We start from the raw sequence: 17615 nt of genomic DNA on the forward strand, positions 1-17615 counted from the left end.
GCCCTATGGTAACAGTGGTGTAGGCGAGCGCCTATCAATCCTGCCACTTTGCACGAGGAGGCGTGGGCAGTGCTGCACAACCAAGCAATTGCCTGGCTCCTCAATTTTGATATTGACAACTCTGCCTTCACTGTAAGCTCAAACCGACCTATCTATACTCGTACACACCGGGACATCGATCCCTCCATTTAATCCCATAGACAATTGGACGTGTGCTGTTAGCGAGCCCTTATTAAGGCCATCATGGCGTACGAAAGGGGGTAGGTAGTGTGTCCAGAGCGCCACGGTGGCAAGATGTCAACTGCCTTGCTGGGTATACAGGAGGTCGTGGGTTTGATCCACCCCGACGCCTGCTGTATATTTTAGGGTTGCGTGTTCTTCCCCAGGTCGCGTTCATTTTTATCCGGTTCATCCAGTTTTTCCCTCCGCATTCAGAATCAACGTCACGCGTTGAGGGTATTTGGCTGATATAAATTTCCACGTGATGATAAGCTACTTCGTCCAGCTATAATTTTTTAAAGCCAGGCCACTTCTGAAAAAGAGCTACATAGCTCAGTGGGGCCTTAACTGAAAAAATAAAAATTGTTAGAAGAAAAAGTAAATTAAAATAAAATAACCATATCCGGCCAGCTTTGTCTCCCCAGTCGACGTTCGCACAACAAATCCGCCGGGTACTCATTTAAGGCTGAATCAAGGCCTTTGTACCGCTGCGTGGGTTTGGTTTGGTCTCTGAGGTCATCTCCCACGTGAAGCCAAGCAAGTGCCTAGCGCGGCTCCACACAACACGGCAGAATTGCGGGCGTCGGGTTGAATTGTTACGTCGGTGATTTCAAATCTATTGACGCGAGGGCCGCCACCTCTAAACAAAAGATAATCTCGGAAACCTAATCCAGGCGACAACTCTTCATTCATACATTCATTCATTCTAATTCATACATGTTTCCTTCCTCCCGCACCTCCGACTAGCACGGTTGGGCTACGCACGGTGAGAACGAAGTTTAACAATAGATGACACATTTACTTGCAAAAATAACTCCTGAAAAGGGTCCATGGGAGACTTGATGCGACTTGGCATTGCGATGGTTATAATTCCCCGTCGTGCTAACGCTACGGCGGTGTGCGTGTCCCCCGCACCCGCGGGCAAATGTCGCTTGACGTGACGGTAATTCCTTAGCAACCGCGCATTTGTCACATCTGCTCCGTTGTCAAACGGTTCGCGTGGAACATTTGCCGCACATGAATCCGCCGCGGCTTGCTGCGCTGCTTCGCATGCGGGTGGGGGGTTGCTGTCCGCGGTGACTGTGACATTCCAGAGCCGATCATCGGTGGGGTTTGGGGTTGGGGGGTGGGGGGCAGGGATGTTTTCACTTCGCCGCCTTTCGCAAATAACGCGCGGACGATGTAGCAGCATCGGCGGGGTCAGCAACAAATTTACGATCACAACCTCCCCCCACCACCCCCGTGGCACACGCACGCACGGGCGTCGTCACGCACCTGTGTGCGCCGTGCGTCACGCACCTGTGTGCGCCGTGCGTCACGCACCTGTGTGCGCCGTGCGTCACGCACCTGTGTGCGCCGTGCGTCACGCACCTGTGTGCGCCGTGCGTCACGCACCTGTGTGCGTGACGTACGGCACGCTGCTCCAGGGTGCGTTTTGGATGGGGAGCTACGGGGGATGAGCTGCAGGAGGCAAGGGGAGGGGGGCGCGCGCGCTGTGTTTGTTGGTGTTCACGTTCAGCGTCAGACTCACCGGTTGATGAGTCTCATCAACCGGTGTTAGTTTGCCCTGTCGTCGCGTTCTGGCCCGCCCATGCTGGACATCGGCGCATGCCTCCGGAACGAATAAATATTGTGAGTCTGAAAGCGGGAGCAAGCCGACGCACCGAAATTATGAAGGAAAAAATAAAACACTCGCAAACCCCCACTTTTCAAAATGCATTTTTTTTTTTAGGGTGCCGTGACGTGATCGGGCGAGGGGGCAAAAACTTCGTGACTGAGAGGCCAAGGGAACCAGCGGCTCACTGCCACCTACGAGTGTCGCGTCGTCAAACAACGGAGCGTGTCTAGATAACGCGAAGAGTGGGGGGACTGCAGGCCCCCCGTCGCTCATCCGCCCGCGAGCAGACGGCCGACAGCGGGCGACGGCTCTGAACGACGCTGGTGGAGGGAGGCGGGGGGTTGTGTGCACGTTGAACTTCTTTCACACCGTACGTAGCCAACCGTGCTAATCGAAGGTGCGGGGGAAGGACAACAAACTAAACACAAAAAACTGTTTTATAGAAATGAGGTTTCAATGTAGATGATTTTAAAGTTGCACAGCTCCAGTGGCTTCCAAATATTGGAAGGAAGAGCATTCCAGACGGCCGCAGAAGCGCATTCGAAAGCGCGCGATGCGGGGACCGTCAATGTTCGATGGCCAGCCAAAAGTCGGATGACCGGAGTTCACGCGATGGTGCACGCACACACATACGTGCTCATGCCTACGCTGCCTTTTTGCAGGTGTCACCTGGATCTCCACGGTGCCCACCCTCATGTCACTACCGCCCCCGGTCTCCTACGCGGTGATGCAGCAGCAGCAGCAGCAGCCCGGCTACGCGGCACACGCCGCGCTAGCGCCGACGCTCGTCAGCGCCCCCTCGCCCCAGATGTCCCTGCTGCCTCCGCCGCCGCCGCCGCCGTACTCAGTCGCTGCCCTGCAGCATCCGCCGGCAAACATGACCGCCACCGTGCACCACCACCACCACCCCCACCACAACCACCAGCACCACCACCCCCACGCATTGTACCCGCTGGGGCCAGCGCCGGCGCTACCGCACGCCGCCGGTGGCCTGCCACTACCGCCACAACCGCAGCAACAACTGCAGCAGCAGCAGCAGCAGCAGCCGATGTTTCAGCTGCCGCCCCTCACGGCTGTTGGCAACGGCCTAGCAGGGGGCGAGCCGGGGCAGCCCTACGGTTACAGCTACCCCGGCCTTGCTGTGCTGCCCATGCCGCAGCACGGAGCCCATCCCCAGCAGCAGCAGCAGCAGCAGCTGCTGCTGCCGCCGGTCACCAACGGGCAGCACGGGCAGCACGGGCAGCACGGGCAGCCGCCCGCCGCGTACCACCAGCCGCAGCAGCCGCCGCCACCGGTCAACGGGGCGCCGGCCTCCGCGCCGGCCCCGCCACCGGCGTATCAGCACGCCGCGCCAGCGGGAGAGGCGACGGCCGGGAGGCCTCAGCGAGCGGAGGACGAGCAGCAGCAGCAGCAGCAGCGGCAGCTCCTGCGAGTGACGGCGAGCGGCGATTACGAGTTCACCGACCCGGCCCACCCCAGAGGTAAGTGGCGGTCCCCACACGCCCGCGCCTCTCCCTTAGGCCGAGCCCCATCGCAGGGAGCGCCGCGGCCACGGCGGCCCGCACCGTGGCCCCGCGTGCGGCCGCTGCCACGGGGGAGCTGCGGGGACGAGCCGAGGCGCTGCCGGTATTCACGTTCAGCGCCGCCGAGTCGGGAGTCTCGTCCCCTGTGGTTCACGGGTCGTGGTGCCACGTTCCTTGACGTGCAGCGCCCCCCGATGAGCTCACGCACGAGGCGGTATCGTCGCGAAGATTGTGTTCCACGTTACGCACACACCGCCGTGCGACCGACGCACCAAGGCCACCGCCACCACCAATTGCACGTGCAACGCTTCTCAGCCTCTTCGAGTTGCCGGTCTAAACAACAATAACAACAGCCACGCTTGCAGTTCTGCCATGGCTGCTGGCCTAGGCGAGTGTGGTGGTCACACGGGACGTTGCGTGCCTTGTGAGCGGCACACCGTTGCCTGTTGTTGTTGTTTGTTTCCGTTGTTGTTTTTGTTCTCCGATAACGTTCGTTTTTTTTTTACGCCCCCCCCCCCGCCCCAAAATGTCCTTCCAGTCGAGTCGATCGCCCGGCGTCGTGCTGTCACCAGAACGGATATATACGGTCGCGTGATGACACCCCCCTCCCCCCCCCCCGGTGCCCCCCGTGTGCGAGAGAGAACGGTCCGTGGAAGGTGATGTCACAGAACTACTTCTGAGGCCCCTTCGGTTGCCTCCACATGACACCGCTGCACCGTCCCCACGTGCCCTGCTGAACACGACGTTGTTTGCGCGTGGCAAATCAAATGAAAACAAATAAATTAATCCACCTGGCTGGATTGTTTTGTTTGTTACATATACATAAACTAAGAGGCCCCCTTTGTGCTAGGCCAGGGGTAGGCAACCAAAATAACAAGCAGAGAAATGTTTTTGTTGAATTCGGTAACAAAAAACCCCTCAATATTTCAAGAGCCGCAATGCACTGAGGTGAATACGAGACGGTGGGTCCTTAATAAATAAGGTCACCAATCAGTCCCTTGAAGATCTACGTGTGGCTCTGGAGCTGCTGGTTGCCGACCCCTTGGCCTAGACCCCACTCCCTCCTCTCCCTCCAGACGTGATGACCTGCCAGTCAGCCAGCCAGCCAGCCAGCCAAACTTCATATCAAAACTTCATTGTGACGTTCATTATTGTTTGCGCATGTTACTGGCGATCAGGCGGAGGTCATGAAGTCGGGTACGCTTGAGAACACGGTTTAATCACAGGTCCTCGAAATCCGGACTCGAACCCAGCATCGGCTCGGTGTTACCACCACCACCACCACGGTATTAACCTCCACCTGAGCCACCTGGCCAGCCAGCTGCCATGGCTGCAGTCTCGCTGACCCGTAACACCGGCAAGCCCGATCTCTCCTACAGGACTCTTCGCAAGGCCATCCGGAAGTCGTGGCGGTTGCGGAACGAGGGCCCCGCACGGTCAGGGCTCGTTGCCGGTTGCCAAATGTAAACAAAAACATAAAATGACAAAATGTAATTTGAAAGCGTTCCTTTGCACAACCCGTTGGCCTCACGGCCTCCTGGGAGTGCGTAATTCTCAGCAGCTTTGATTTAGTGCGAGCAAGTCTCTGGACCGGGTTCACAAAGACAAAGATCCCCCCGTATAGCCTTGACGGACTGTCGGGGCGAGTGCTGTTAGCGAGTAGCACCTATGAAGGCCGGGACGGCACACGAGGGGGTGGGTGGCCAACACCACGCCCGGCCGCCTTTGTCTCCCCAGTGGCGACGTTTACACACCGCACCAGGTACTCATTTGAGGCTGAGTCGGCCTAGCGGAGGCCCAGGGCCGGTTCAGATTATGATCACTGGCGATGGACCGTGAGCGGGAATCGAACTTGGGTGGCCGAGTTCGTAGCGCAGCGCGCTAACCGCTCCACCACCGCTCCCCACACATGCGCACGCTACACACGCACACGCATGCGAGCACGCAAGTGGCTTGTCAGCAGAGTCAGGCTTGCTCGAATGAGCGCTGCTGCGGCTGCCAGATGTTACAGGCGAGGGCCAACACTTTAAGTTTACGGGTCCTAGGCTGTTCAAATTGGTCGCTCGTTAAACAGAGACCCCCCCCTCCCCCCTCCCCTGCTGTTGTGGGCAGACCAACGCTAGGGAGACCTGTGGGGATTATTCACTTTTGGCAGTGCTGGGAAATTGTGGGGGGGGCGGGGGAGCTGGGGAGTGGGGGGGGGGAGTGGTGGGGCACCGCCTTCGGCTCCTCCGTGACGCCCGCGGGAAGGGAGTTTCACAACATTCGCGTGGTGATCCACCAACCCCCTACCTCCACAGCGCTGGCTTACAGGCAGCAATGAAGCAGCAGCGTAGCCACCGCTGCTTATTATTAGGCTGATTTATTAAGCGGTTGTTGTAGTTATTTAGATATTCCTTTTCTTTAGATCGCGGAAATATAAACGCGTCGTTAAACCCACCAGCACCGACACAGGCGGTTAGTAAAGTTTGTCACGTAAACAAAACGTTGCCAATTCGTCACTCGCTGAGCACACCGGTTGTGCGTTGGAGAGTAAACCCACTACAACATTTACAATTATAGTGTAGTGTATAGTGTAGTGTATAGTGTAGTGTATAGTGTAGTGTATAATGTAGTGTATAGTGCATAGTGTAGTGTATAGTGTAGTGTATAGTGTAGTGTATAGTGCATAGTGTAGTGTATAGTGTAGTGTATAGTGTAGTGTATAGTGCATAGTGTAGTGTATAGTGTAGTGTATAGTGTAGTGTATGTTGGAGAGTAAACCCACTACAACATTTACAATTCGAGTGCCGTGACGTTTCGCCGGTAATTACAACAACCAGCATCGTCAGGCGAGAGCCACAGAGCTGTGCAGAAATCGGCCAGCATTGTTGGCTTGTTTGGCCGGCGGGGTTTTTAGGAACCGCTGAAAAAGATTCCCGTCCTCACACGGCACCGATTATACCCGAGGACACATCCGGAGGCTTTTCAAAGTGCGCCGTCCATGCAAACAGGCGGTGCATACAGAGAAAATAGAAAAAAATGTGCCAGACGTAAAAAATTGTCCAGACCTTACTCGTTTAAACGTGCGAGTGTGTGTGTAGTGGGGAGCGGCGGTAGTGCAGTGGTTAGCGCAGACGTGGGCAAAGTACGGCCCCCGGGCCGTATACGGCCCGTTGGGCTTTTTAATCCGGCCCGCCGAACTTGTCATGCAATGATTTTTACACGTCATTTATATTAGTTCACACAAACACTTCATCCATCTGTTCCTGGCCCGGCCCCTCTGTCAAATTTTAGAACCCATTGTGGCCCGGGAGTCAAAAAATTTGCCCACCCCTGGGTTAGCGCTACGCTGCGCTACGAACCCGGTGGACCCGAGTTCGATTCCCGCTCACGGTCAACACCAGTGACGATTATCTAAACCGGTGCTGGGCCTCCCCTAGGTCGACTCAGCCTCAAATTGGTAGCTGGTGCGGGACTTAAAACATCGCCACTGAGAAGACAAAGGCGATCGGGTGTGGTGCTGGCCACCCAACCCCTCGTGTGCCATGCCGGCCTTCATAGGTGCTACTCACTAACAGCACTTGCCCCAACAGTCTGTTCAGGCTATACAGTACGGGGGATCTTTGTCTTTATATATATTTGTTCTTTTTTTCCCCCCACCGTTATGTCTAATCGGGAAATGAGCCCATCGTGCCTTTAACACTGACTTGCGACCACCCCTCTGCGAGCAGGCGAACCCCTGCGCGAGCGATGAGGAGGCTCTGCTCACTGCGACACGTTGCAATCTCGTCCGTGCGCCAAACCGCGCTTTCCTTTTCACAGCGGCCGACCGAAGGGGCGCTCCCCGCGTGCGCGCGTTCCACGCCGTGTGTCCGTGGCTCCCCGCGGGCGCACGGAAAACAAGGCAACCTCAGAGTCGCGTTGTTCACACAACGGCGACAATGACGGCGATTTCGACATTTAACGCCGCCGCACGCCCTCCGCTCGCTCGCCCTCCGTTCGCTCGCCCTCGGACAGAGAGAGAGAGAATGGCTCGCAGACGCGAGCGGCAGCCACGGGATGAGCTGCCGCCAAATCTGCCCCCACCCCCACCCCCCACCCCCCAAGCTCTGCGGTCCTATGTATATGAAGATGTTATCGGCTCAATTGTGAATGTTTACATGTGGGAGGAAAGCGTAATCGTCCGAAAACCAAAAAAATCCTCGCGTGAACGAGGGGGAAACGCTCGATCCCGTACAGACAGGGACAGGCGGAGTCCACATTTTGGCTGCGCAGCCTTTTCCTGGCGAGCCAGGGGTATGGCTCCTCTACGACACCCTCGGGAAGGGAGTTTCACAACATTCACGCAGTGATCCACCAACCCCCTCGCTGCTGCTGCTGCCTCCACAGCACTGGCTTACAGGCAGCCACGAGCATCAGCGTAGCCACCGCATTTTCTTTCATTCCTTATTTTGACCTACAAAGTCGGCTACAAAATTGATGCTTGCGAGACGGAGATTGCTTATAATGAGTGTTGTCTTCTCTCCTTCGATCTGCAATCTGTTGTTGCTGCTGCTGCTGCAGGTTTTTGTTTTGTTGTCAGGCTCCCTGCGTGATGTGCCTCGCTCTCGTTGCGTTTGTTGGGAATGATTGCGAAACACGTACATAGGAAACGAAATGTACGTACATAGCCAGCCGTGCTAATCGGAGGTGCGGAAAGTGGCCGAGGCTTGATTTAAATCATTGAGTGGCGTGGCGGACGCATGATTTTACCAGGTCGGCCATCAACAGCGATCACCGTTGCCATTAATCAGCCGTCAGGACCAGACGGTGTTCGATAATCACCCCCTAACCAGCCGCCGCTCCCGCACAGCCAAGAATTGTGTAAAAAAATGTTTTCGTGTTCAGAAAATCACGAATGAGAACCACGGGGTTTGTAAATAAGACCTTAATAATTCTGTACGCGGGTATTGCCTCGTCATTCACGAGGGACATATATATACACGTTCAGAAGATGCTCGTGAATTGCACATTTCGCAGATAATGATGTTGGCCTACGAAAAGCTAACTTTTGAATGAATTACCTTAAATAAATACTTAAAGAAGCTATTTAATACGTGAAAATTATCATAGCACGCAAAATTGTTCTAATAAACAAAGTTATCACAAATAAATATGAAAGTATTAAATAATAGTTTATAAATGAACTTACCTTAAATTATGATGATGGCTCATCATAACTTTATGTTATCACTTTATCTCTCGTCGCTTTACATTATCACTTTCTAGCATCACTTTATTTCTTTCTCTCTCCCTCTGGGAGTTGCAGACGGGATTCGCGGATAGCCAAAAATCGCGGATGGCGAGTTCGTGAACAGCGAGGGAATGCCGGACTCTCTCGTCATCTGCACGAATTCAGAAACGTAAAGTGGAGGCGATGATTCCGCGATTCAATATTTTTGAGCTGCCTGCGCCCCTAATCCCATCAGCTCTTGGGAGCTGACAAGGGTTGAGTCCATTTGGTGCTCGAATTGGCGACTGCCTGGGGTTGCCAGGATTGAGCCGCGAGCTGGCGGATTATTGTATCTGTCTGTGCGGAACTTTGAGCGTTACCCTATCGCATGCAGTGGGATTTTCTCCGGCCGCTCCTGCCTTTTTCCTCCCGAACGCTCGCTTAAATGGCATCGCTCCCAAACATCCCAATGCAGGACTCTCCTGTAAACGAATCTTGAGGCTCAGTGGGGACTTCGATCATTTTTAGTAATTTCCTTTACGAATTGCAGTCGTTCTTTCCGTCAATACCGCTGTGGTCGAGCGACGCCCGGGAGAGTTTAAAGCCCCCAGCCCATGAAAGGCCTTTTTGTTGGACTGCGAGTCGTTCCCTGGCAGGTTTTAATCCGCACGCTTCCAATTTGGCCCTCCTTCATTCCCCTCTGCCATTGGGTGACATATTTGGAAATGTCACCCCCGACGTTTTTAAATTGCACACGCGCAGCGGCGAGCACGCGCGTGTGGCTTGAATAAAGCCGCCGCTTTTGTACTTTTCCAAAACTGTACCTCCTGTTATTATACTGCATTTATCCACAAGAGAAATCGTCCAAACGCGGCTGGACGGAGAAGGACAAAGCACTCCTTTCTCGCCCAGGGGTGGGAGAGGGAAAAAAACAAACAGATAAAAAAAAACCCATCAAAATCGTAAATGAATCCATAAATTGTCGCAGCAAACCCAAAACAGCTCCGCTGACTTTGAATAGAAGTGTAGAAGGCACGCGTGGTTTCTTTGGGGTGGTGGGGGGGCGTATGTTTACTCGCCACGCAAAGGTCGCCCTCGGTGCGCCGTCGCCCGTCACGGCATCGGATCGGCAAACGAGCGGCGAGACTAAAAGTCGGCGGGCATCGCGGACCTCGGCAGCGCTGGAGATGAGCGTCGCTCGCTCTTGGCCGGCCACTTCGGGCTGCGGCCTCCGATAAGGGAAATTGAACTTTGGCTCGGCGTGTTTGCTTTAAATTTTATCGGCCCGCGTTCCCCCGCTCCCCCCCCCCCCGTCTTGGGACGCTCGCAAAAAATCCGAACCGGGTCAAAACGGGTCCCCCCCCCACCTCCCCTTCCCCGCCCTCCTCCCCACCGCCGCCATAGCCAGTGCTGTTTCTCGACCGCGACGCTACGGCGGACGTGGTCTTCTTGGACCGCGTGCGGTCGGTATCGACCGCTCGCGGCTCGCGCAACCGCACGTCCGACGATCGTCATCTTTGCCCGTTCGCGAGCGTTCATGCCGCGCGCTCGCCGATGGACGTCAACTCTCAGGGCGGCTCGCGGTAAAAAAATCGAGTTGGTTTTTTTTTTCACGTGCGCACGTGAAAAAAAAAACAACGTGCGTGTGTTGAACTTCTTTCGGACCGCAACGTAGCCAACCGCGGTGCGTCCTTGCTCGTGGTGCCTGCAGCCCGCTAGCGGCCGCCAAATGATACCACGACCGTTGGGCTACATAACGACAGATCATTGGCAATTCGGTGGATCGCGACAAGGGTGGTGGTGGGGGGGGGGTCTTCATGCCCGCAGATTGCGGATGTTGACGTAATGGAGCGAGAGAGCATTTTGCAAACGAGAGGAGAAAAAGGACTTCGATTAAATAATACGAAAAAAACGAGACTGTAAAAGCGAGATTATATATTCTTGGTTCTTTCGGTAAAGTCACGTTGAAGGGAAACAATAAAATAATAAAACATATATGAAACAATAAATGCTCACGGCGTTTCGACTGTAACACAAACAGTCATCATCAGGTTTTATATATATTTTATTATTTTATTGTTTCCCTTCAACATGACTTTACCGAAAGAACCAAGAATATGAATCACTGCAGTCACGAAAGCTTTAAATCGAGATTATATATTTATGCATAAAAAGAGGTGATTCTGGAAACAAATCGAACAGCGCTGGGTCTTGGCAAATTCATGAAACCAAGAGGAAGACGCTAAATCGTTACACACAGGGTCCAATGAAGTTTAATGGAGACTTACCTCGGGATATTAGAGTAATGGGGCCCTATCCTTTTCGTTGATGTCTGTCCCTTGGCGGTTTTACCACCACCCGTGCCTGATGATGCCAAACTCTCTCTCCGTTGCCGTTGCAAAGCCAAAATCAAAGTTACAACGAACATAACCAATGACTGATTACTAATCGATTATATAATTACAATACCCCCCCTCCGCCTCTAATCACTGCACCTGATATGAGTTAAGTGATGACGTCACCCTGCTGCTCTATATAAAACCGGGAGCAAGCGAGGGCTTTACCATTCTGGCGAATTGCCCGATGATGCTGGATGTATTTACCAGCGAAACGTCGTACTCAAACTGTAAATGTGGATTCACTCTTCAGCACACCGGTGGGCTAAAGTAGTGAATTATTTGTCTTTTTGTCAACGTGACACTTTTTTTTGCTGATTGGCCATGTCGGGTGGTGGAGGGTTATGACACATTTATAAATAAACGCGATCTAACCCAAAAACCTTTATTATGAACACAGCCCGTTTGATTTCGGTTACATAACCAGCAGCAATGCACACAGTGGTGCTGGGGCTTTAACAACCAGGCCACCTATAGGATGTATCACGGTGCTACCGCATTGCATTGCGTTTCAAACATTATCTGAAGCAGTTTAACACATAGTAAACTTTCGCGACCAATATTGTCAATAGAAGAGGTTTTGTTGGGTCAGATTGCGTAAATATGAACGTGTCGTTAAATCTATCAACGCCCGACACGGCAAACATTCCGGATAATCGCCTGATGAAGCTGGTTGCAATTCTAGATTTGAAGCTTTCGTGACTGCAAGGATCCATACTCTTTGGTTCTATTCGGTAAAGTCACGTAGGTAAAAATGAAATAACAAAAATCACGACGTTTCGGCCACAACACAAGCGGCCTTCATCAGGTGAAGGGACCGGACTGTCCAGAGGACAGCGTTGGAGTGAAGACAGCCAAGCCCAGGTCGCGTCCTTTACGTCGTACTTGAGTTGTAAATGTTGAGGCTTTACTCTCCAACACACCGAACTAGTAACTAATCGGCACGTTTAGCTTAAGTGACAAACCTTACTAATTGACTCTGTCTGGCAGTGGCGGGTTTTATGACACATTTATATTTACCCAAATCAAAACCCCTTTATTATGGATTATGTAAAGCAGTGTATACATTTTACGGGAGCCCCCAAGATTAGAGGATCCAGGCCGGAGCCCCTGCAATATTCCGGATCTGGATACCTCTGCAACTTCTTAGTCCCGAGTCACTTAAAAAATAAAAATCCGCATTCCGTGGCCGCGGGTTAAGTCCATCCGTAGAGCAACCACCTGTGGACGTGCCATGGAGCGGTCATCATTTTGTCAACTCCATAGGAATGATGGAATAAGTCGAACCCCCCCATCTAGAATTTAGACTCGCAACCTTCCAACTGTGAGTCAAGAGCCCTCACCATTGGTTTGTCTTCATTGTCGTCATCCATGTTTTATCCACTGCTGGATGGAAGGACCCTCCCCAAGCCGTCGCCCTCTCCCGGGGTCTTGCGGTGCAGCCACCCATCCCGGCACCCGCATTACCGGCCGACCTCGCGGCTCGTTGTCCTTTCCCCGGCACCTCCGATTGGCACGGTTGGCTACGTACGGTGGTGCGAAAGGCGTTCAACATACAAGCATACGTACGTGCAGAGCAGCTCCCGGACGGATGCTCTCTTGGCGCAAAGAAAATCTCTTCAGCTTTTGCCAGCAGCAGCAGCAGCAGAAAAGCAGCCCCTCCTGCCTCCTCAAACAACAATTACGGAGCCCCTCGCGAGCGCCCTACGTGATTGGAAATCTATTACTGGCAGCAGCAGCCGCCGCCGCCATCGCCGAAATCGGGTAAGAGCCGTAGAAGCCGCCTTAATTAACAGCGCCTGGCGCCCCTATTGTAGCTGTGCCAGCGCATCTGTGGTTTCGCACGGCAGGTGGATTTAACAGTTGGATGGGGGGCGATATACAAGGACGCACCATTCACTTCGAAGAGTTTGAGCGTTGGTGGCACGGCTTGCGGGGATTGAACTTCGTGGGGTGGCACTCCTCTTCGTTTCCGTGGCGAAGTCAAAAGCGCAACGAGGTTCAAAGGCCCCGACGGACGTCGTCGGAGCCCGAGTCGATGGCACCCAAGGCGGCAGGTGATCGTCGGCAGCCGTGGTCTATCCGCTGACGGGTTAAAGGGCCCATCCTCGTGCCGTGGCCACTCCTCGCACGGGCCTCCCCCCCCCCGTGCCGCCCGCCGTGCGAGGGTCGCCGCTGCTGCACTGGGGATGTTTGGTGCCAGTTTCCACGACTGAGTGTCTGGCTTCGTGCTGGAGTGAGAAGGGAGCGACCGGAGAAAACCCTCCATGCATTAGCGGAGGGAAACGCTCACAGCTCCACGTGAATAGATTCAAGGGTCCACTTGCCGTATTGCCATCCGCTGGGGCCACCTGAAGCCTACAGCACCTGTTATTCTCGGGCCACTCTGGAAAAAAAAAAACGAATCAGGCGTAAATTCATCTTAGCATTTCAGATATGATGAGGTCTGGCACATTCGGGTCTACGATGTTCCTTTCTTTGATGGGACCCAACCATACCTCGAGGGTCGATAAAATATCTCCCGCCTAATGGAGATATCAACGGTGACTGTCTCATGGATTTTACGTCGTCTTGTCACGCAAGGCGGAATTTCCACGGCCGATGGCGGAGAAGGACGGGCCTTGCTCCGGTGGTCGTTAGGAGATGCCTTGAACGACGCTTTGGAGTAAATTCAAGAAGTGGCCCATTTCAATGGTGTGGTCGCGTAAAGAAAATAAAAACCTCACAGAGATCGCACGATATGCGCGCGGACTCTGTCAGACGACTGCCCGACTTGCGTCTGTTCTCGGAAAGTATTTCGTGAGCCCGAGGCAGATATAAAATTTGAGCGCCATCCCATCACCTTCCCCCACCACCGACTCGTGACGCGGGCGATCGATGGTGGGAGACCTCTGAGTGCGATGGCCCAGCGCCCATGCCCCCCGGACATCCGTGGGAAAAAAAAGAGCTTCACAGCTCATCGGATTTCTCCTGCAGTCTCAAATGACCGTTCTGATTCTGACAGAAGCAAGATCGATAGAGACGTTAGATTGTTAATCGGAGTGCGAATGTTCAGTGATCTCGTCGCGCTTATATGGATTGGAATTCGAGCTCATATTTTGATGCAACCTTTAATTATTTCATGATTATGGTAGGGAGGGTGGGGGCTGTGGAGGGGGGGGGGGCAACCGCTTTCGCTGCTAGGGGACCCCTAAGCTTTCGCTGGAGTTACCGCTCCATCTAACCTCGCCGCGTCCTTAATTAACCCCCTCACCCCCCTCCCTCCCTGTGACCCTTCACCTCATCCGCTCTGCCCGCACTCTCCCCCCTGGCTTTGCAAAGGGCTCGCCGCTCGTAATGGCGCCCATTAATCATTCGCCGCTGGGCACCGAGCGCACGAGGCTGCCTTCGTGGCGGCGCCGTTGAAATAAAGAGCAGCTGCCGCCAAGCGATGCGCGGCCGCAGCTGTCGTGTTCGCCGCGTCACGCCACGCGTGCGTGCGTGACGCGTGCGTGACGTGTGTGTGTGTGCGCGTGCGTGCGTGACGCGTGCGTGACGTGTGTGTGTGTGCGCGTGCGTGCGTGACGCGTGCGTGACGTGTGTGTGTGCGCGTGCGTGCGTGACGCGTGCGTGACGTGTGTGTGTGTGTGCGCGTGCGTGCGTGACGCGTGCGTGACGTGTGTGTGTGCGCGTGCGTGCGTGTGTGTTTCATAGTTTTATTTATTTTGGTATAGCCCTGTGAGCCATTCGGCTCTTGAATCGGGTGCAACCGCAACAAAACAAAAACATGAACAAGAAAACATCTTAAAGTGACTTTGTGCATGTGCAAACAGAAAATCCAGGAAAAAAAAAACATCAAAATATTCCTGAAATAGCACCGTACACCAACGCTGTGTGCAAAAATCCCAGTGGGATGCAAGTCAAATAACAACAACAACCACAAGACAACTAAGATTAAGGCCATCAGTCTAACTCCGTACTACAATAAACAAAAACATGGCCAAACCAAAAAACTTTTAGAAATCACCAAAATAAAGCCATAAATGCAGGAATTGTGACTGAATTTTTAACAATAAACTACATAAATAACATGTAACACCAAACCCTAGAGCCACAGCTGGCTGCATGAGTCACTCCACAAACAACAGGAGCATCAGTCGGAGTATCGCATTTTTCAATGCACCTTTAAGATCAGCACACTAAATCAAAATACAGATAATACTGTATTATCTGTATTTTGTGTGCGAGGCGCGTGGGACCCGAGGAACACGCGTGGTGTCGTTGCCGTTGGCCATGTAGTAGTGGTAGCAGTAGACGGGCTTTCGCGACCGATGTTGTCCATAACAAAGGGGGGGGGGGGGGGTTGTATTAGGTTGTGTAAATACGAATGCGACGTTAAACCCGCCACCACCATCCGACACGGCCAATTAGTGAGGTTTGTCACGTAAACAAAAACGTGCCGATGAGTTGACTCGTTCGGCACTCACCAGTGTGTTTGGAGACTAAACCCACAACGTTTACAGTTCGTTTCGTCGGTGATTACAACCAGCATCAATCAGGCGATACAGAGGATTGTAAACGTGAACTCACTGCGTACGACAAATAAGAAGTGAGAAAAATCGATTCACGCGCGAGCGATTCGGTGCGTGCGCAGCGAGCTTAAGATCCGACGTTAATCGATGAATCGACGAATCATCGCACCCCTAGCCACGCTAATGTGGAATTTACACCAGCGACAGAGACGAGAAGCACCCCACACTCGTTCCAATGGTATGCGAGCACTACTCGGGACTGATTCACGTGCTCTTGGCGGAAGCTAATCTTCGTCCGATCACTATAATTGCTTAACCCAAACTATTAACGTGTTGGTGTTTGCATCCTCCATGTGCTGTTCGCTTTTTGGCATTCTTTCGTGATCTCTCGGAACTGGTGAGACAAATCCATGAAAGAGTCTCTCTGCATACACGACCAAAGAATAATTGATTGCACGATTTGCCACGAGTATGTGTGGTCAATGCAGACTTGATGCCTTGTATTATGCGGCTATTTGGTGTTTGAACATCCGATTTACTACCGTATTCTTTTTTTCATCATCTTGCTACTGGAAAAAAGATGTACTTTATATATATTCGTCCGATTTTTTTCCTCCCCGAAATTCCGTCGAAGTCTCTCAAACATCAGCAGCAGCAGCAACAACAGCAACAACAACGTACGGACGACGTTGGTTTGACCGACGTGCGGCAAGCGATCCCATAGCAGAGTGTGTGGGAAAGTGCCGCCCCCCTCCCCTCCCACCACCCTTCACCCCCCCTCCCCCCCCCACTGTGTAAAGGATTACAAGGGGGCAAAACCTCTTCCGCAGCCGATGTCCGACAAACGGGACGTGGCGCCCGGCAAGATTGCCCAATGGATTCCTCCCCGTGTGAGGCGTTGTGACGCCGATTGGCACGATCGGGCAAATACGGTGAATTGGTGGGTTAGCATTCGCAAAAAAAAACACCGGGCCGAAAAACAACCGAGGCGATGGTGCTGGCGTTTCGGGCCAATTTTGCCCGGGATTTAAATCTGGCACCTCCCGCTCAGACATTTTCGTTCTCGACGTTCAGCGACGAGCGGACCGCCGGTCGCCTCCCTCCATTTTTGTGCCCGGGGGAGCTTCGAGCGGAAGACGTCGACCCGGAGCCGAGTTTCGCGAACTTCGCCACCTATCCGGCGGCGGTCGGCGTGCTTTCGTTTTTCTTTTTGCTTGCGCAGGTCGAGGAGGTGGGGGAGAGGCGGCCGGAGCGAGGACCCCCGCCGGCACGCGCGACAACGCCGTCGAGGACGCATCGCGGCCGCCGCATTGTGATCGCTTCCCCCCCCAACCACCGCGCGGTTATAGAAGGGAGCCGGCGGGAGCTGGCCGGAGCGACGGTCTGTCGCGCGGCGGTTCTACCTGCGTCCCGTTGGCTCTGCTCGCGCGTCTCGCCGCCGCAGAGCCGCTGCGCTGCCGTTGTGCTCGAGAGCTGTTTGCGTTTAAACTCACCCGATGAATTCTTCTCGATTTTGTTTCCACACCGCACCGACTGCTCGTCGTTTGTTCGAATCCACCCCCCTCGCCGCGAGCGTTACCCCGCGGCCGGTGACGACCGCTCGCGGCTCCGGTTTCAGGAGGTAATAAACTCCACCACGGGTTTTTGTCTTTTTTGCCAGGTTAAGGTGACTGTGTACCCGGTGTGTTTTGTTTCGTTTGTTGTTGGTATCGTCTTCATTCAATCTGGAACGCCGAGTTAATACGCGGGCGCTGATAATAACGACAGCGACGTTGGCGATGATGACACTCCCCGGTGCGGCGGTTGATACGACGGCTAACGTCGCTTAAATCCCCACCCGCCACCACCACCACCACAACCACCACCAACTCCGCTCGCCCGCCTGCGTCCGCGCAAGCGGGGTAAAATAACTCGGCCGCAATCAATCGGTGGGTCGCGTGCGCGGTGCGGTAAAGTGGGGGGTACACCCACGGCTTCCGAGATGTTTGGTGCCAGCGTAGAAGAGTGGACGGAAATACCCTCCGAGAGGGGGGTTTTCTGTCTCTCTCGAGCTCCCTGTATTGGAGGAGGCTCCTCCGCCAGCCAGCAGTGGCACGAACAAGCAAGTGGCCTTGTTACTAAGAGTAATGCAACGTACGACCGAGTTCAACAAAA

General features: G+C 53.8%; 1 protein-coding gene across 1 annotated transcript in view; it reads left to right on the forward strand.

Annotated features, from left to right (window-relative positions):
- Positions 1–17615, forward strand: part of LOC116945300 (kelch-like protein 29) — a 93300-nt gene that overhangs the window by 32082 nt on the left and 43603 nt on the right. The window contains exon 4 of the mRNA XM_076068959.1: positions 2500–3318. Within this exon, the coding sequence (XP_075925074.1) occupies positions 2500–3318 (819 nt within the window). The remainder of the gene's footprint in view (positions 1–2499; positions 3319–17615) is intronic.

The sequence above is a fragment of the Petromyzon marinus genome, chromosome 23 (assembly GCF_048934315.1).
Source record: "Petromyzon marinus isolate PM22_M1 ecotype Great Lakes invasive population chromosome 23, UKy_Petmar_22M1.pri1.0, whole genome shotgun sequence".
Taxonomy (NCBI): domain Eukaryota; kingdom Metazoa; phylum Chordata; class Hyperoartia; order Petromyzontiformes; family Petromyzontidae; genus Petromyzon; species Petromyzon marinus.